A 12,688-nucleotide genomic window follows, 5' to 3' on the forward strand; every position below is an offset into this window, starting at 1 on the left:
GATACGGTTGCAGAAACATTATGTACAAAATAATTCACAAATATCGCGAAAAAAACACATAATAGCACAATTGGTTAGGAGATGAAGGGGAGGAGACAGGTTAAAGAATGATTTTTAAGCCTTGACACTATTGAGACATGGATTGTGTATGTTTGCCATTCAGAGGGTGAATGGGCAAGAAAAGATTTAAGTGCCTTTGAACGGGGTATGGTAGTAGGTGCCAGGTGGTTTGAGTGTGTCAAGAACTGCAACACTGCTGGGTTTTTAACACTCAACAGTTTCCTGTGTGTATCAACAATGGTCTACCACCCAAGGGACATCCAGCTAACTTGACACAACTGTGGGAAGCATTGGAGTCAACATGGGCCAGCATCCCTGTGGAACGCTTTCGACACCTTGTAGAGTCCATGAATTGAGGCTGTTCTGAGGGCAAAGGGGGGCGCAACTCAATATTAGGAAGGTGTTTCTAATGTTTTGTGCACTCAGTGTATATACACACACATTGTTACAGACTCCCAAACCATAATTACACACTACCAGGCCAGAGAAACACAAACACACGTCAGCACTGAACACACTGAGTCAGCAGGGGAGTGTGTGTGTGGAGGAAGAGGAGGAGGAGGATGGAAAGTTTTTCATTCATGCAAAAAAAACACCAACCAGTCAGTCAGACACTGTTGAGTGTTTTATTGTTCTATTCTGAGTGGTAACATCTGTGTGATGGCAACAGCACATACTGTATGATTACTGGCACAATGCTTCACAAGAAACAATACAGCACATACTGTATGATTACTGGCACAATGCTTCACAAGAAACAATACAGCACATACTGTATGATTACTGGCACAATGCGTCACTAGAAACAATACCCCAGATACAGCCTTCTGTAGAACTACAGATCATCTACTACCAGATGCTTAGGTGGATTAATAATTCATTGATTTAAATCCAAATACTTCTGTATAAAAGTTTTACATTTGTAATTCATGTTTTTTGTTCTAAGACAAATATTAGCGGCATATTAAACATGTCAGTCATCAGGAGAGCACTAGATCACTGACATACTAAATCAGCACTGAACATTATAAAGCCAGAGAGGACTAGCTAGTGTTACACATGAGGAGGAGCAGGCAACAGCAGTACAGATAGGACTAGTGTTATCATAGTACAGCAGGAACAGATTACACATCTGACCACTACACATCTGTAGTGACAGGGTCACTACTACAGGCCAGCATACACCCTTCAACAACAGACTGAAGGAAGACTAAAGAACTCGCCTACCTGGACGCTTGACCTGTCTGACCTCTAACCTCAGTTCCATCCTCCGTCCAACCTACTGTTTGCCATACTGGAGCTCACATTGACTAGATCAGGGTAGATAGACTTTAGTTTTACGTTAAAAAAGACTGTAAAATCACAAGGAATTCAGCTAAAAATGAGTTTAGTTTAGGAAATGTTTCCAAGTATTCCCACAAATAAAGAAAAGACATGATAGTGTCTCAATGTATGAAATTATTGTTATTTTCAAATACCATTTATTTTTTGTCTTAGTTGTGGTCAATTTGCAGTGTAACTAATCAAAAGAGAACCATCGCGTTCTCCCAGAAGCTTGGCTGGTGCATAAAACCTGTGAATTCAGACAAAGAGGTGTAATGGGTTCACACTCAAAAATATGTTGCATAAAGCTTACTTCATTATTCAATGTGTTACATTTTTTTACTGCATCAGGGATAGCGCCCACAGACGTTTCGTCTGTACAGCCTTCTTCAGTGTGTAGGTACCTGTGTACAGTGTACAAATTATTATAATTATTTTCCATGCCCCCGATCATCCTCTCCGACAAAAATTGCCCTGCGACTGAATCTAGTTGCCTATCCCTGGATTACAGTAGATCTCTTTAGTTCCATAGGCAGGAGCAGTCTAGAGGTTCCTGGAAGCTGTAGTCCACCAGGGTAGCATTGCGTGAGCAGTAGAGGGTGACGGAGCGGGTTTGTAGTCCACTCTCTCTGCAGCACTTACAGAAGCGGGCGTGGCTGTTGATGTTGAAGTTAAAGATGGTGGCAGACGGACACTTCCCATCACACGAATACACTGTCAACTGAGAGAGAGAGAGAGAGAGAGAGAGAGAGGTGGTAAGATTTTATACTCAATAAAAAAAAAAATGTCTTATTGATACTGTTTCTCTCTTACTGGTGCGTTGCTCCTGCAGTCGTCTTTTCTGATGGTGGTTCGGATTGCTACACGCTTACACGTCTTACCATCCTCCTTACCTAAACACACACGCACACAGAGGAAATGCTGAGATACACGCAAGCACACACACAGCTTTTAGCCCCAGAGTCCTGTCATTCACACAGTAAAAGGCCTATTGAGCAGGACTATTTTGCCTAGCAGCGGGGGCTCAGTTTAATTGACAGCCAGCTGACTGGGGGGGCAGTTCTCATGCCAGAGACCCAGCTCCCATTGGCCACTGGCCTGAACTTAAACTCACTCTAGCCAATCGGGGGTAAGCCACAGGGGGCAGAGGGGCGGGGGATGATGGAATGTTGAGAGGTAGCAACATGGCGTCCAGCTCTACACTTGGCCAAACTCTCTGTATATGTGAAGGAATGGGGATGATTCTTACTCACATAGAGGATTCAGCACAGCAATAACATGTTGACACATTGGAATGGGGTTTTGTCCTGAGGAATGTTAGGTGAACCTTGACCTGTAGTTTATATGTATGGTGTGGTAGGGTTAGGGCTAGACAAACACACACTGTGATAGGTGAAGGATGAGAGGTCGTGGTACCTGTGTCACAATTAGTACTACCAGTGAGGGTTATGGGGTGAGAGGTTAAAGATGAAAGGTGAGAGGTCGTGGTACCTTTGTCACAGTTAGTACTACCAGTGGGGGTTACGGGGTTAACGGTAAACGGTATAACACCGACTCCAGAACCTGGGAGCAGCGGCAGGAACATCAACGTCAGGAGAACGATAGGAGAACACACAGGTTAACGTTGGTTTAGAACACATTGAAAACACACAGAGGAATCAGCGCAGTGGCATGCACAGCCATGGGAGCCAGACAATGCTCTCTGAGACTGGGGAAGACAGCCAGACGGCCAAACACTCAGGATTACTACACGCTGATGCACCAAGACTCATTCTCATTGGCCAAACTAAACACCAAGCATCACCATTGGCCAAAATGTAACAAAAACAAGCATTCCCATTGGCCAAACTGGTAAAGCAGGCAAGCGGACAAGGAGGCAGAGCTGCTGTATTACTGGGAGAGCAGACTGGGTCTGTGTTCTTCACCTTTACATGCACAATTTGTGTTTAATGGGACAGTTCACCAGTGGTGTAAAGTACTTAAGTAAAAATATTTTAAAGTACTACTTAATTAGTTTTTTGGGGTACCTGTACTTTACTTTACTATTTATATTTTTGACAACTTTTACTTTTACTTCACTACATTCCTAAAGAAATAATGTAGTTTTTATTCCATACATTTTACCTGACATCCAAAAGTACTTCATTTTGACCACTTAGCAGGAAAATGGTCCAATTCACACACTTATCAAGACAACACATGGTCATCCCTTCGGCCTCTGATCTGGCAGACTCACTAAATACGAATGCATCTTTTGTAAATGATGTCTCAGTGTTGGAGAATGCCTGTGGCTAATCATACACTTTCAAAACAAGAAAATGATGCCATATGCTTTGCTTAAAAGGAATTGGAAATGATTTATACTTTTGATGCTTAAGTATATTTAGAACCAAATACTTTTAGACTTTTACTCGAGTAGTATTTTACTGTGTGACTTTTACTTTTACTTGAGTCATTTTCTATTAAGGTATCTTTACTTTTACTCAAGTATGACAAATGGATACTTTTTCCAACACTGCAGTTCACTTAAAATACAAACTGCCTTCCTCTTACGGATATCTAGAAAGTACTTTATGGATTTAGAGAGTCTGTTTAGCTACAGTTTGTCATTAGCGTCATTGAGTGTAAAAGAAAATTGGAGTGGTAGGACGGACCATTGTTTGCATGCTGTTATTCTCCAGATAACTGTGAGTTATGATAATTTATCCACTAAATAAAGTACTTTCCAATCAACAGTAAAATCCTTCTTCAATATTATCATGACAGTGTATCAGGACCATCAGGCAGATCTAGGACCACCCCTACAGCAGAGGCTGCTGGGTAGTGTAGTGATTCATGCTGGTTGTTGCCAACCAACCACAAGCTTTTACTCTGCCTTAGGCTGCTACAGGCCACACCCCCCAACCAGTCAGCCAATAAGCCCAACCGTTGCCAGGCAACGCCCTGCCCACCCCTGTGATTGACAGCTGAAAGCATATGAGAAGCAAATGTGATCGGTCACTTACACGTTCTGCAACAGCCGTCCACATAGCTCTGGACCACGCCCCCATTCTGCAATGATTGAAGAAAGGTTACAGACAGACCTCATTGTGTGTGAATGTTAGTGTGTGTGTGTGTGTGTGTGTGTGTGTGTGTGTGTGTGTGTGTGTACCTGAGTGCACTCTGTGTCGTTGAAGGGGGGGCAGACCACCCCTGAAGCCAGCACCACGGTTCCCCCTGCCGTCTCCACACAGTCGTACCGTGTACAGTTATCCACCCAGGAGCTCCCCGCCTGTTCCACACACACACACACACACACACACACACACACACACACACACACACACACACACACACACACACACACACACACACACACACACACACACACACACACACCATCAAAGTTATCCATCCAGGACTTTCCTGTGTGTTAGGTAGATTATTTGTATCTGTTTGGCAGTATTAGGCGTGTGTGTGTGTGTGTGTGTGTGTGTGTGTGTGTGTGTGTGTGTGTGTGTGTGTGTGTGTGTGTGTGTGTGTGTGTGTGTTCTCACAGTGAAGACCTCAGTGGTTCTGTTGTGGATGTTGAAGGAACAGGAGACGTTCTTACAGGAGCCACAGCACACCTGAGGATCTGACGATGCTACGTAAAGCTGGTGCTGAGAGATGGGGGGAGGTCAGACGGGAGGAGAAGTCAGAAGGGGGGGGAGAAGTCAGAAGGGGGAAGAAATCAGAAGGGGGGAGAAGTCAGAGGAAGGGAGAAGTCAGAGAAGGGGAGAAGTCAGAAGGAGGGGGAGAAGTCAGAAGGGGGGGAGAAGTCAGAGGAATGGAGAAGTCAGAGGAGGGGAGAAGTCAGAAGGGGGGAGAAGTCAGAAGGGGTGAGAAGTCAGAGGAAGGGAGAAGTCAGAAGGAGGGGGGGAAGTCAGAAGGGGGGAGAAGTCAGAAGGAGGGGGAGAAGTCAGAAGGGGGGAGAAGTCAGAGGAAGGGAGAAGTCAGAGGAGGGGAGAAGTCAGAAGGGGGGGGGGGGAGAATTCAGAAGGGGGAAGAAATCAGAAGGGGGGAGAAGTCAGAGGAAGGGAGAAGTCAGAAGGAGGAGGAGAAGTCAGAAGGAGGGGGAGAAGTTAGAAGGAGGAGGAGAAGTCAGAAGGGGGGGGTGAGAAGGGGGTAGAAGTCAGAAGGGGGGGAGTCAGAAAGGTTTACGTAACTCTGATCAGGATGGAAGTTTGGGGTGTGTGTGAGAGAGAGAGACATACCGGGCCACACTTCTGAGAGCAGTTGACAGCGGACACGTCCATGGCGTAGTATCCGGTGTGTGTGTCACGGTGTGTCAAACAGTGAACGGTGTAACACAGCTCTCCTTCATAGTACTGAATCAGGCTCTGCCCTGGCCCCAGCACCGTGACTCCCTGGAACACACATACCTCTGCCTTCTCTACAAACAGAGGTCAGGGGTCAGGGGTTAGGGGTTAGTAGCCTAGGGTGTGTCTGTGCATAGTGTGTGTGTATGTGTGTGTACTTACTGCAGGTGTAGCGGGGGCAGCCACAGATGCTTCTGCTATCTGGAACCTCCACCTGCATCTCCCCCTGAGAGACCAGAGACGTTACTATGACACACACAAACACACACACACATGCACGCATGCACATTGCACACACAAACAGGAATATTCCTGAAGCTGACTGACTCACCACCTGACAGACTGGGAGAGAGCTGTCCTCACACTGGCATTCTGAGAGAAGAAGAGAGACTGTGTTTACTACAGAAGTGGAGGCCTAGAACCATGCTCTGTTTGGACCACAAGATTTTTTAAAGACACAGTTCTGGGCATGATGGTATGTGTGTGCATTTAGATGTGTGTGTGCAACTATTGTGTGTGCAAAAATGTGTGTTTGTGTGTGTGTGTGTGTGTACCACAGCGGTGGTCGGGGCAGCAGTGTCCAGGGTGGGTGGTTTGGACCAGAGACAGGCCAGGAGAGCAGGTCAGAGACAACTCAGGACACAGGTTCACATCACACACTGCACACAGGAGAACACTGCTGTAAACATCAACACTGTGTGTGTGTGTACATGTATGTGTGTGTCTGTACAGCTTGTATAGTGTGTAGAGTATAATGTGTGTATGTTACCACAGTGGTATTGAGGGCAGCAGCTGTTGGTGGTGTTTAGATTCACAGCTAATATCTCGCCATCGGAACAGGCTGGGATGGGCTCGATACATGACTCACACACTGCAGAAAGAAGACACACACACCGTTGGCCACTGACTGTTTTTGTCCGATCGTCGGTCCTCTACTTAAGGGCAACTTCTACCCAAAGTCCAGCTGTAGTAATGTTGGACAGAGACGGTCGACCCAGGAAGCAGTAGAAGGTTTGACCTTACCACACAGGAAGGAGTAACAGCAGGAGTTGTCCTCACGGACCTCCACTAGGAACTGATCTTCTCTGCAGTCAGGGGCGGTGATGGGCGGACAGGCATGGGGGTCGCACTCTGAGACGGACCAATCACAGGACTCAGTTATTAAACCACACCTAACAATACCAGTGAATGATTAAAGCTATTATCTTTTGGTTCAGTACCTACCACAACGGTACTCTGGGCAGCAGGACAAGGCACTGTAACCAATCACCAGCCGGTTCCCATTTTCACAGGGCGGAGCCTCACTCTCACAGATGGTCAGATTACACTCTGAGAGAGAGAGAAAGAGAGAGAGACAGAGACAGAGAGAGACAGGGATGCAGCTTAACTCTCTTCAACATACATATCAACAAATTGGTGAGGGCACTAGAACAGTCTACAGCACCCGGCCTCACCCTACTAGAATCTGAAGTAAAATGTCTACTGTTTGCTGATGATCTGGTGCTTCTGTCCCCAACCAAGAAGGGCCTACAGCAGCACCTAGATCTTAAGCTCAGACTCTGTCAGACCTGGGCCTGACAGTAAATCTCAGTAAGACAAAAATAATGGTGTTCCAAAAAAGGTTAAGTTGCCAGGACCACAAATACAAATTCCATCTTGACACCGTTGCCCTAGAGCACACAAAAAAACTATACATACCTCAGCCTAAACATCAGCGCCGCAGGTAACTTCCACAAAGCTGTGAACGATCTGAGAGACAAGGCAAGGGGCTCCCGAGTGGCGCAGCGGTCTAAGGCATTGCATCTCAGTGCTAGAGTCGTCACTACAGACACCTTGGTTTGAATTCAGGCTGTATCACAACCGGACGTCATTGGGAGTCCCATAGGGCGGCGCACAATTGGCCCAGCGTCATCCGGGTTTGGCCGGTGTAGACCGTCATTGTAAATAAGAATTTGTTCTTAACTGACTTGCCTAGTTAAAGGTTCAATAAAAAGAGCCTTCTATGCAATCAAAAGAAACATAACATTTGACATACCAATTAGGATCTGGCTAAAAATACTTGAATCAGTTATGGAACCCATTGCCCTTTATGGTTCTGGGGTCCGCTCACCAACCAAGAATTCACAAAATGGGACAAATACCAAACATATCCTCCGTGTACAACGTAAAACACCAAATAATGCATGCAGAGCAGAATTAGGCCGATACCCACTAATTATCAAAATCCAGAAAAGAGCTGTTAAATTCTACAACCACCTAAAATGAAGCAATTCCCAAACCTTCCATAACAAAGCCATCACCTACAGAGAAATAAACCTGGAGAAGAGTCCCCTAAGCAAGCTGGTCCTGGGGCTCTGTTCACAAACAGACCCCACAAAGCCCAAGGACAGCAACACATTTAGACCCAACCAAATCATGAGAAAACAAAAAGATAATAACTTCACACATTGGAAAGAATTAACAAAAAAACAGAGCAAACTAGAATGCTACTTGGCCCTAAACAGAGAGTACACAGTGGCAGAATACCTGACCATTGTGACTGACCCAAAATTAAGGAAAGCTTTGACTATGTAAAGACTCAGTGAGCATAGCCTTGCTATTGAGAAAGTTCGCCGTAGGCAGACCTGGCGCCCAAGAGAAGACAGGCTATGTGCACACTGCCCACAAAATGAGGTGGAAACTGATCTGCACTTCCTAACCTCCTGCCAAATGTATGACCATATTAGAGACACATATTTCACTCAGATTACACAGACCCACAGAGAATTTAAAAACAAATCCAATTTTGATAAACTCCCATATCTATTGGGTGAAATACCACAGTGTGCCATCACAGCAGCAAGATTTGTGACCTGTTGCCACAAGAAAAGGGCAACCAGTGAAGAACAAACACCATTGTAAATACAACCCATATTTATGATTATTTATTTGACCTTTTTTACTTTAACTATTTATTCTTTGGGAACTTGTGTGAGTGTAATATTTACTGTTCACTTTTTATTGTTTATTTCACTTTTTTTTAAATCCATTTCACTTGCTTTGGCAATGTAAACATAAGTTTCCCATGCCAATAAAGCCTCTTGAATTGAATTGAGAGAGAGAGAGTCGCTGGTATATGCAGGTGTCTAAGCATGCATGTGTGTGTGTGTGTCCTCACCACAGATCTTCTTGGGACAGCAGGCCCCCTCTTCCAGGACATCCAGTACGTACTCTCCCTCCCTCTCACACAGCGGAGTGGGACTAAAGCTGCAGTCAGGTTCTACTGCCACCACAGAACCGTTCTCCAGGCAGCGGAACAGACAACAGCCACGCAATGACCCGTTCCACACCTCCCCAGGGGCCCGCGGAGACCCCTCGTTATCCGTACACACTACAAACACACACACAGACACACGTTATCAGTACACTCTAAAAAACACCGAAGCAGAGCACAAGCTCATAGAGCTGACATACTAGAGCAGACATACACTGACATACAGCTGACATACACTGACATACACATGACATACAGCTGATATAGAGCTGACATACAGCTGACATAGAGCTGACATACTCACCACACTGCTCCTCTGTGACGCAGTAAGTGGAGTCTGCTCGGTGCAGGATGGTTCCAGAGCGACACACACACTCCTCTCTGATGTGGGAGCAGGTGGTCTCCTCATAGAACTCTCTGTTCTGACAGGTCCGGGTGGTACAGGTCGACACACACGCCTGGTACTCCCTACCTGAGGGACACCTCAACGCTACACACACACACACACACACACACACACACACACACACACACACACACACACACACACACACACATGCACAAGCATGCACAGACACGCAAACACACACACACACAGACACACCGCAAGAACATACCGTTGTGACGTCACCAGCTAATGCAGACCTGATGTGTGTGTGTATTAGTGTGTATTGGTGCGTGTGTGTACGAGGTCCTTACGGCAGAAGTTGTGTCGTCTCCAGTTGATGCAGACTTGGTAAGTGTAGCAGACAGCTACGTAGGCTGCCAGGAAGTCACACTGGTGGGCCTTATAGTGGAGGTCCCCTGCCCACATCACATCACAGAACTGCTCTGGAGACACCTTGCTGTGGCAGGGAGTGAAAGGTCTCTGTCTGAGCATGGAGAGACAGGTGGAGCAGTCTCCAGTGGTACAGTTGTCTCCGATGCGTCGTGTGTGTTCTGTGTCCTCTGAGGTGTGGACCCTCCAGGCCTGCAGGAACAGACCCAGGTCTGCCACCTCCCTCACCACCGTACCGTTAGGCAGCTTCAGGTCATCAGCCGGGTTCCCGTCACAACACCCTGGGAGACACACCAGCAGGGAGTAAAAGGTGCTCAACCAACGTGAGACAAGGTGCAACCAAATAATAGCATGAGCATTGAGAAGGAAGAGGCGCAACTCTCAATCACAATTTAAAACAACTTGATACTTTATTTACAAAACTGTTACGGATACACTCATGTTCATCACATGCACGGATGAACAAATGCACGCCCACACGCGCACACCCAGACGAAATAGGCCAGGAATAGGGTAAGGTCTGAGATAAACGTTCTCTCTTCTCCAGGTTCATTAAATCATGCTAGTGGACATCTTCAAAACAAACCCACATCCCTGATCTGACAATGAAGGATGGAAGCGAGAGAGTAAATGCCAAATCTAGCTTATTTCATGGATGTCTTACCACAGAGGCCTCTAGTAGGAGCAGAGGTATTGGAGGGGGCGGTGTATTGCAGCACCATGATGCCAGTGCTGTGGTACCACTGTATATTGACTCCTCCAGGAGTGGTGATCAGGTACATACTGCCTGTGTCCTCTACTGACAGAGCCTGGCGGGAGAAAGGCAGCCGCGCCTTGATGTGGTTCACTGACACCTGTATACCCACACACACACAGATATAGCATGAGTTGTGTTCTACAGTGAATGCGATCAGTAATGGTTCAGGGGTCAGTCGGTTGCGGTCAGTGATGGTCACCTTGCGGTCAAGACGGTTGATGATGATCCTGTAGGAGGGAGTGGTGATGTTCAAGTTCTTGAAACACAGACCTGACGTTCCACCACTAGGGCTCTGAGAGAAAGATGTCCAAGTAAAACAGTGTCATAATGACCATATAATTACTATGATAATGATCATGATTAGATGTTAAAAGGAAACTCACAGGTCGTCTGATGGAGTTGACGCTCTAAATATGAAACAAGAAAAAGTCAACCAATCAGAATCAGGTGCTTATAGCATCCTATGACAGTTTATAATAGCGAATGTATTTAAAACAGAGAGAGTTTGTGTGTGTGTTTTAGCTTGTGTGTGTGTGTGTGTGTGTGTGTGTGTGTGTGTGTGTGTGTGTGTGTGTGTGTGTGTGTGTGTGTGTGTGTGTGTGTGTGTGTGTGTGTGTGTGTGTGTGTGTGTGTGTGTGTGTGTGTGCGTGTACCTGGCTGGTAGGGCATTTGTTCACTGTTCCTATGATGTTCTCTGTGGGCAGGTAGACCAGGATGTAGGAGCCGTTATCATACAGCGCCACGTTGTTACCGTCAAACGTTATCACACGCAGGTCTGACATCACAGAGCAGCGACCTAACACATACACACACATGCACGGATAGGCAAACACACACAAGCACAGTATGTCTGTAAAATGTGTGTGTGTTGGTACGTATGTAGTGTGTGTGTCTATGTACAGTAGTGTGTGTTCTTACAGGGGCACTGCCAGAGCGGGCAGCAGGGGTCGGTGTTGGTGAGGACAGCCATGCCCAGCAGAGAGCAGCGAGGAGGAGTAGTGTTGTACCGACAGTGGAGGGAGGAGTTATGGAGGAGCAGCTCCCCGTTAAAGCAGATCAGTTCTGCACACTCATCAACACGGTAGGAATACGGGGGCTGGAGAGAACAGAGAGAGATGAGAGAGAGGGAGATCAGAGAGATAAAAAATTCAGCTTCTGGCAAAGGGAGTTCTCCAGGGCTGCATGCTCGGCCCTCTTATCATGTCCATACACACTGTCTCTCACTGATTGGCTCTTACTGTGCAGGGGGTGGTGGGCAGGAGGAAGGGGGACAGCACTGTCGGCATGCTGACTGCCTCAGGTGTATGAGAGGAGTCTGGGCTAGTGGCTGTTTCCGTTGTTATGGACTCCGTCGTCTCGGGGGGTGATGTCGACATGGTAATGGAGGTGTCATAAATGACGGGGAATACAGAGGTAGTCTCCGTGGGCGTAGCAACAGGACGGTGTGTTTCTGTGGTGGTCAGGGTGGGGGTGGAGGAGGAGAGAGGGGGAGGAAGGGAAAAGGAAGTGGGGGAGGAGATAGGGGGAGCTGAGGGGGAGCTGGAAGGCTGGGTGGAAGGCTGGGGAGGGGTAGCAGGAGGTGGAGGAGGGGGAGAGGGAGAAGCAGGAGAGAGAAGAGGAGGAGTGGTGGATTCGGTCACTACCAGGCTGGGGGACGTAGGGGATGGCATTTCCATAGTTACTCTAGTGACCACTGCAGGGGTCAGGGTCGGGGTCATGACCCCAGTGGTGCTGCTAGTAATGGTGGGGGAGGGAGAGGGGGAGATGGAGGGAGAGACTGCAGGTAAAGGGGTGTCCGAAGTCACAGTGGGGGTGGAGGGTGCAGGCAGAGAAGGGGGAGGAGGAGAGGGGGAGCGAGGAGGGGTGAGGGTGGGAGTGAAACTCTCCGTCATGTGGGCTGTACTGGGCGTAGTGGGGGCTCTGGTGGCAGTAATAGTTGTAGAGGCAGCACTGGTTGTAGTTCTGGTACTAGTAGTAGTGGTCCTAGATGTGGTAGTAGTACTAGTAGGCCTAACAGTAGTAGTAGTTGGGGTGGTGGTTGTTCGGTTTACGAAGGCGTAGGGTGTAGGAGTGGGAGGTAGGGACACACCTGAGGAAAGACACACAGACATACATTACTCTAAAAACGATGTAACTTTACAGATCCTGGTGTGATGCACTCTACTCACAGTCCTCTG

The 12,688-nt window shown here is 47.2% G+C and overlaps 1 protein-coding gene across 1 annotated transcript in view; it reads right to left on the bottom strand.

Moving 5' to 3' along the window:
* Nucleotides 1–672: 672 nt before the first annotated feature.
* The window catches only part of LOC106573511 (otogelin-like protein), a 56,682-nt gene continuing 44,666 nt past the window's right edge, over nt 673–12,688 (bottom strand). The window contains exons 32-53 of the mRNA XM_082963251.1: nt 12,680–12,688; nt 11,750–12,600; nt 11,430–11,607; nt 11,165–11,307; nt 10,895–10,918; nt 10,711–10,803; nt 10,419–10,608; nt 9,676–10,035; nt 9,281–9,466; nt 8,881–9,093; nt 6,948–7,052; nt 6,747–6,854; nt 6,493–6,594; nt 6,278–6,382; nt 6,055–6,095; nt 5,886–5,949; nt 5,619–5,797; nt 4,920–5,024; nt 4,535–4,654; nt 4,389–4,434; nt 2,197–2,276; nt 673–2,104 (exon numbers count right to left, since the gene is read on the bottom strand). The exon at nt 12,680–12,688 is cut by the window's right edge and continues 71 nt beyond it. Coding sequence (XP_082819377.1) covers nt 1,904–2,104; nt 2,197–2,276; nt 4,389–4,434; nt 4,535–4,654; nt 4,920–5,024; nt 5,619–5,797; nt 5,886–5,949; nt 6,055–6,095; nt 6,278–6,382; nt 6,493–6,594; nt 6,747–6,854; nt 6,948–7,052; nt 8,881–9,093; nt 9,281–9,466; nt 9,676–10,035; nt 10,419–10,608; nt 10,711–10,803; nt 10,895–10,918; nt 11,165–11,307; nt 11,430–11,607; nt 11,750–12,600; nt 12,680–12,688 — 3,503 coding nt within the window. The 3' untranslated portion in view covers nt 673–1,903. The remainder of the gene's footprint in view (nt 2,105–2,196; nt 2,277–4,388; nt 4,435–4,534; nt 4,655–4,919; nt 5,025–5,618; nt 5,798–5,885; nt 5,950–6,054; nt 6,096–6,277; nt 6,383–6,492; nt 6,595–6,746; nt 6,855–6,947; nt 7,053–8,880; nt 9,094–9,280; nt 9,467–9,675; nt 10,036–10,418; nt 10,609–10,710; nt 10,804–10,894; nt 10,919–11,164; nt 11,308–11,429; nt 11,608–11,749; nt 12,601–12,679) is intronic.

The sequence above is a fragment of the Salmo salar genome, chromosome 16 (assembly GCF_965601325.2).
Source record: "Salmo salar chromosome 16, fSalSal1, whole genome shotgun sequence".
In the NCBI taxonomy this organism is placed as follows: Eukaryota; Metazoa; Chordata; class Actinopteri; order Salmoniformes; family Salmonidae; genus Salmo; species Salmo salar.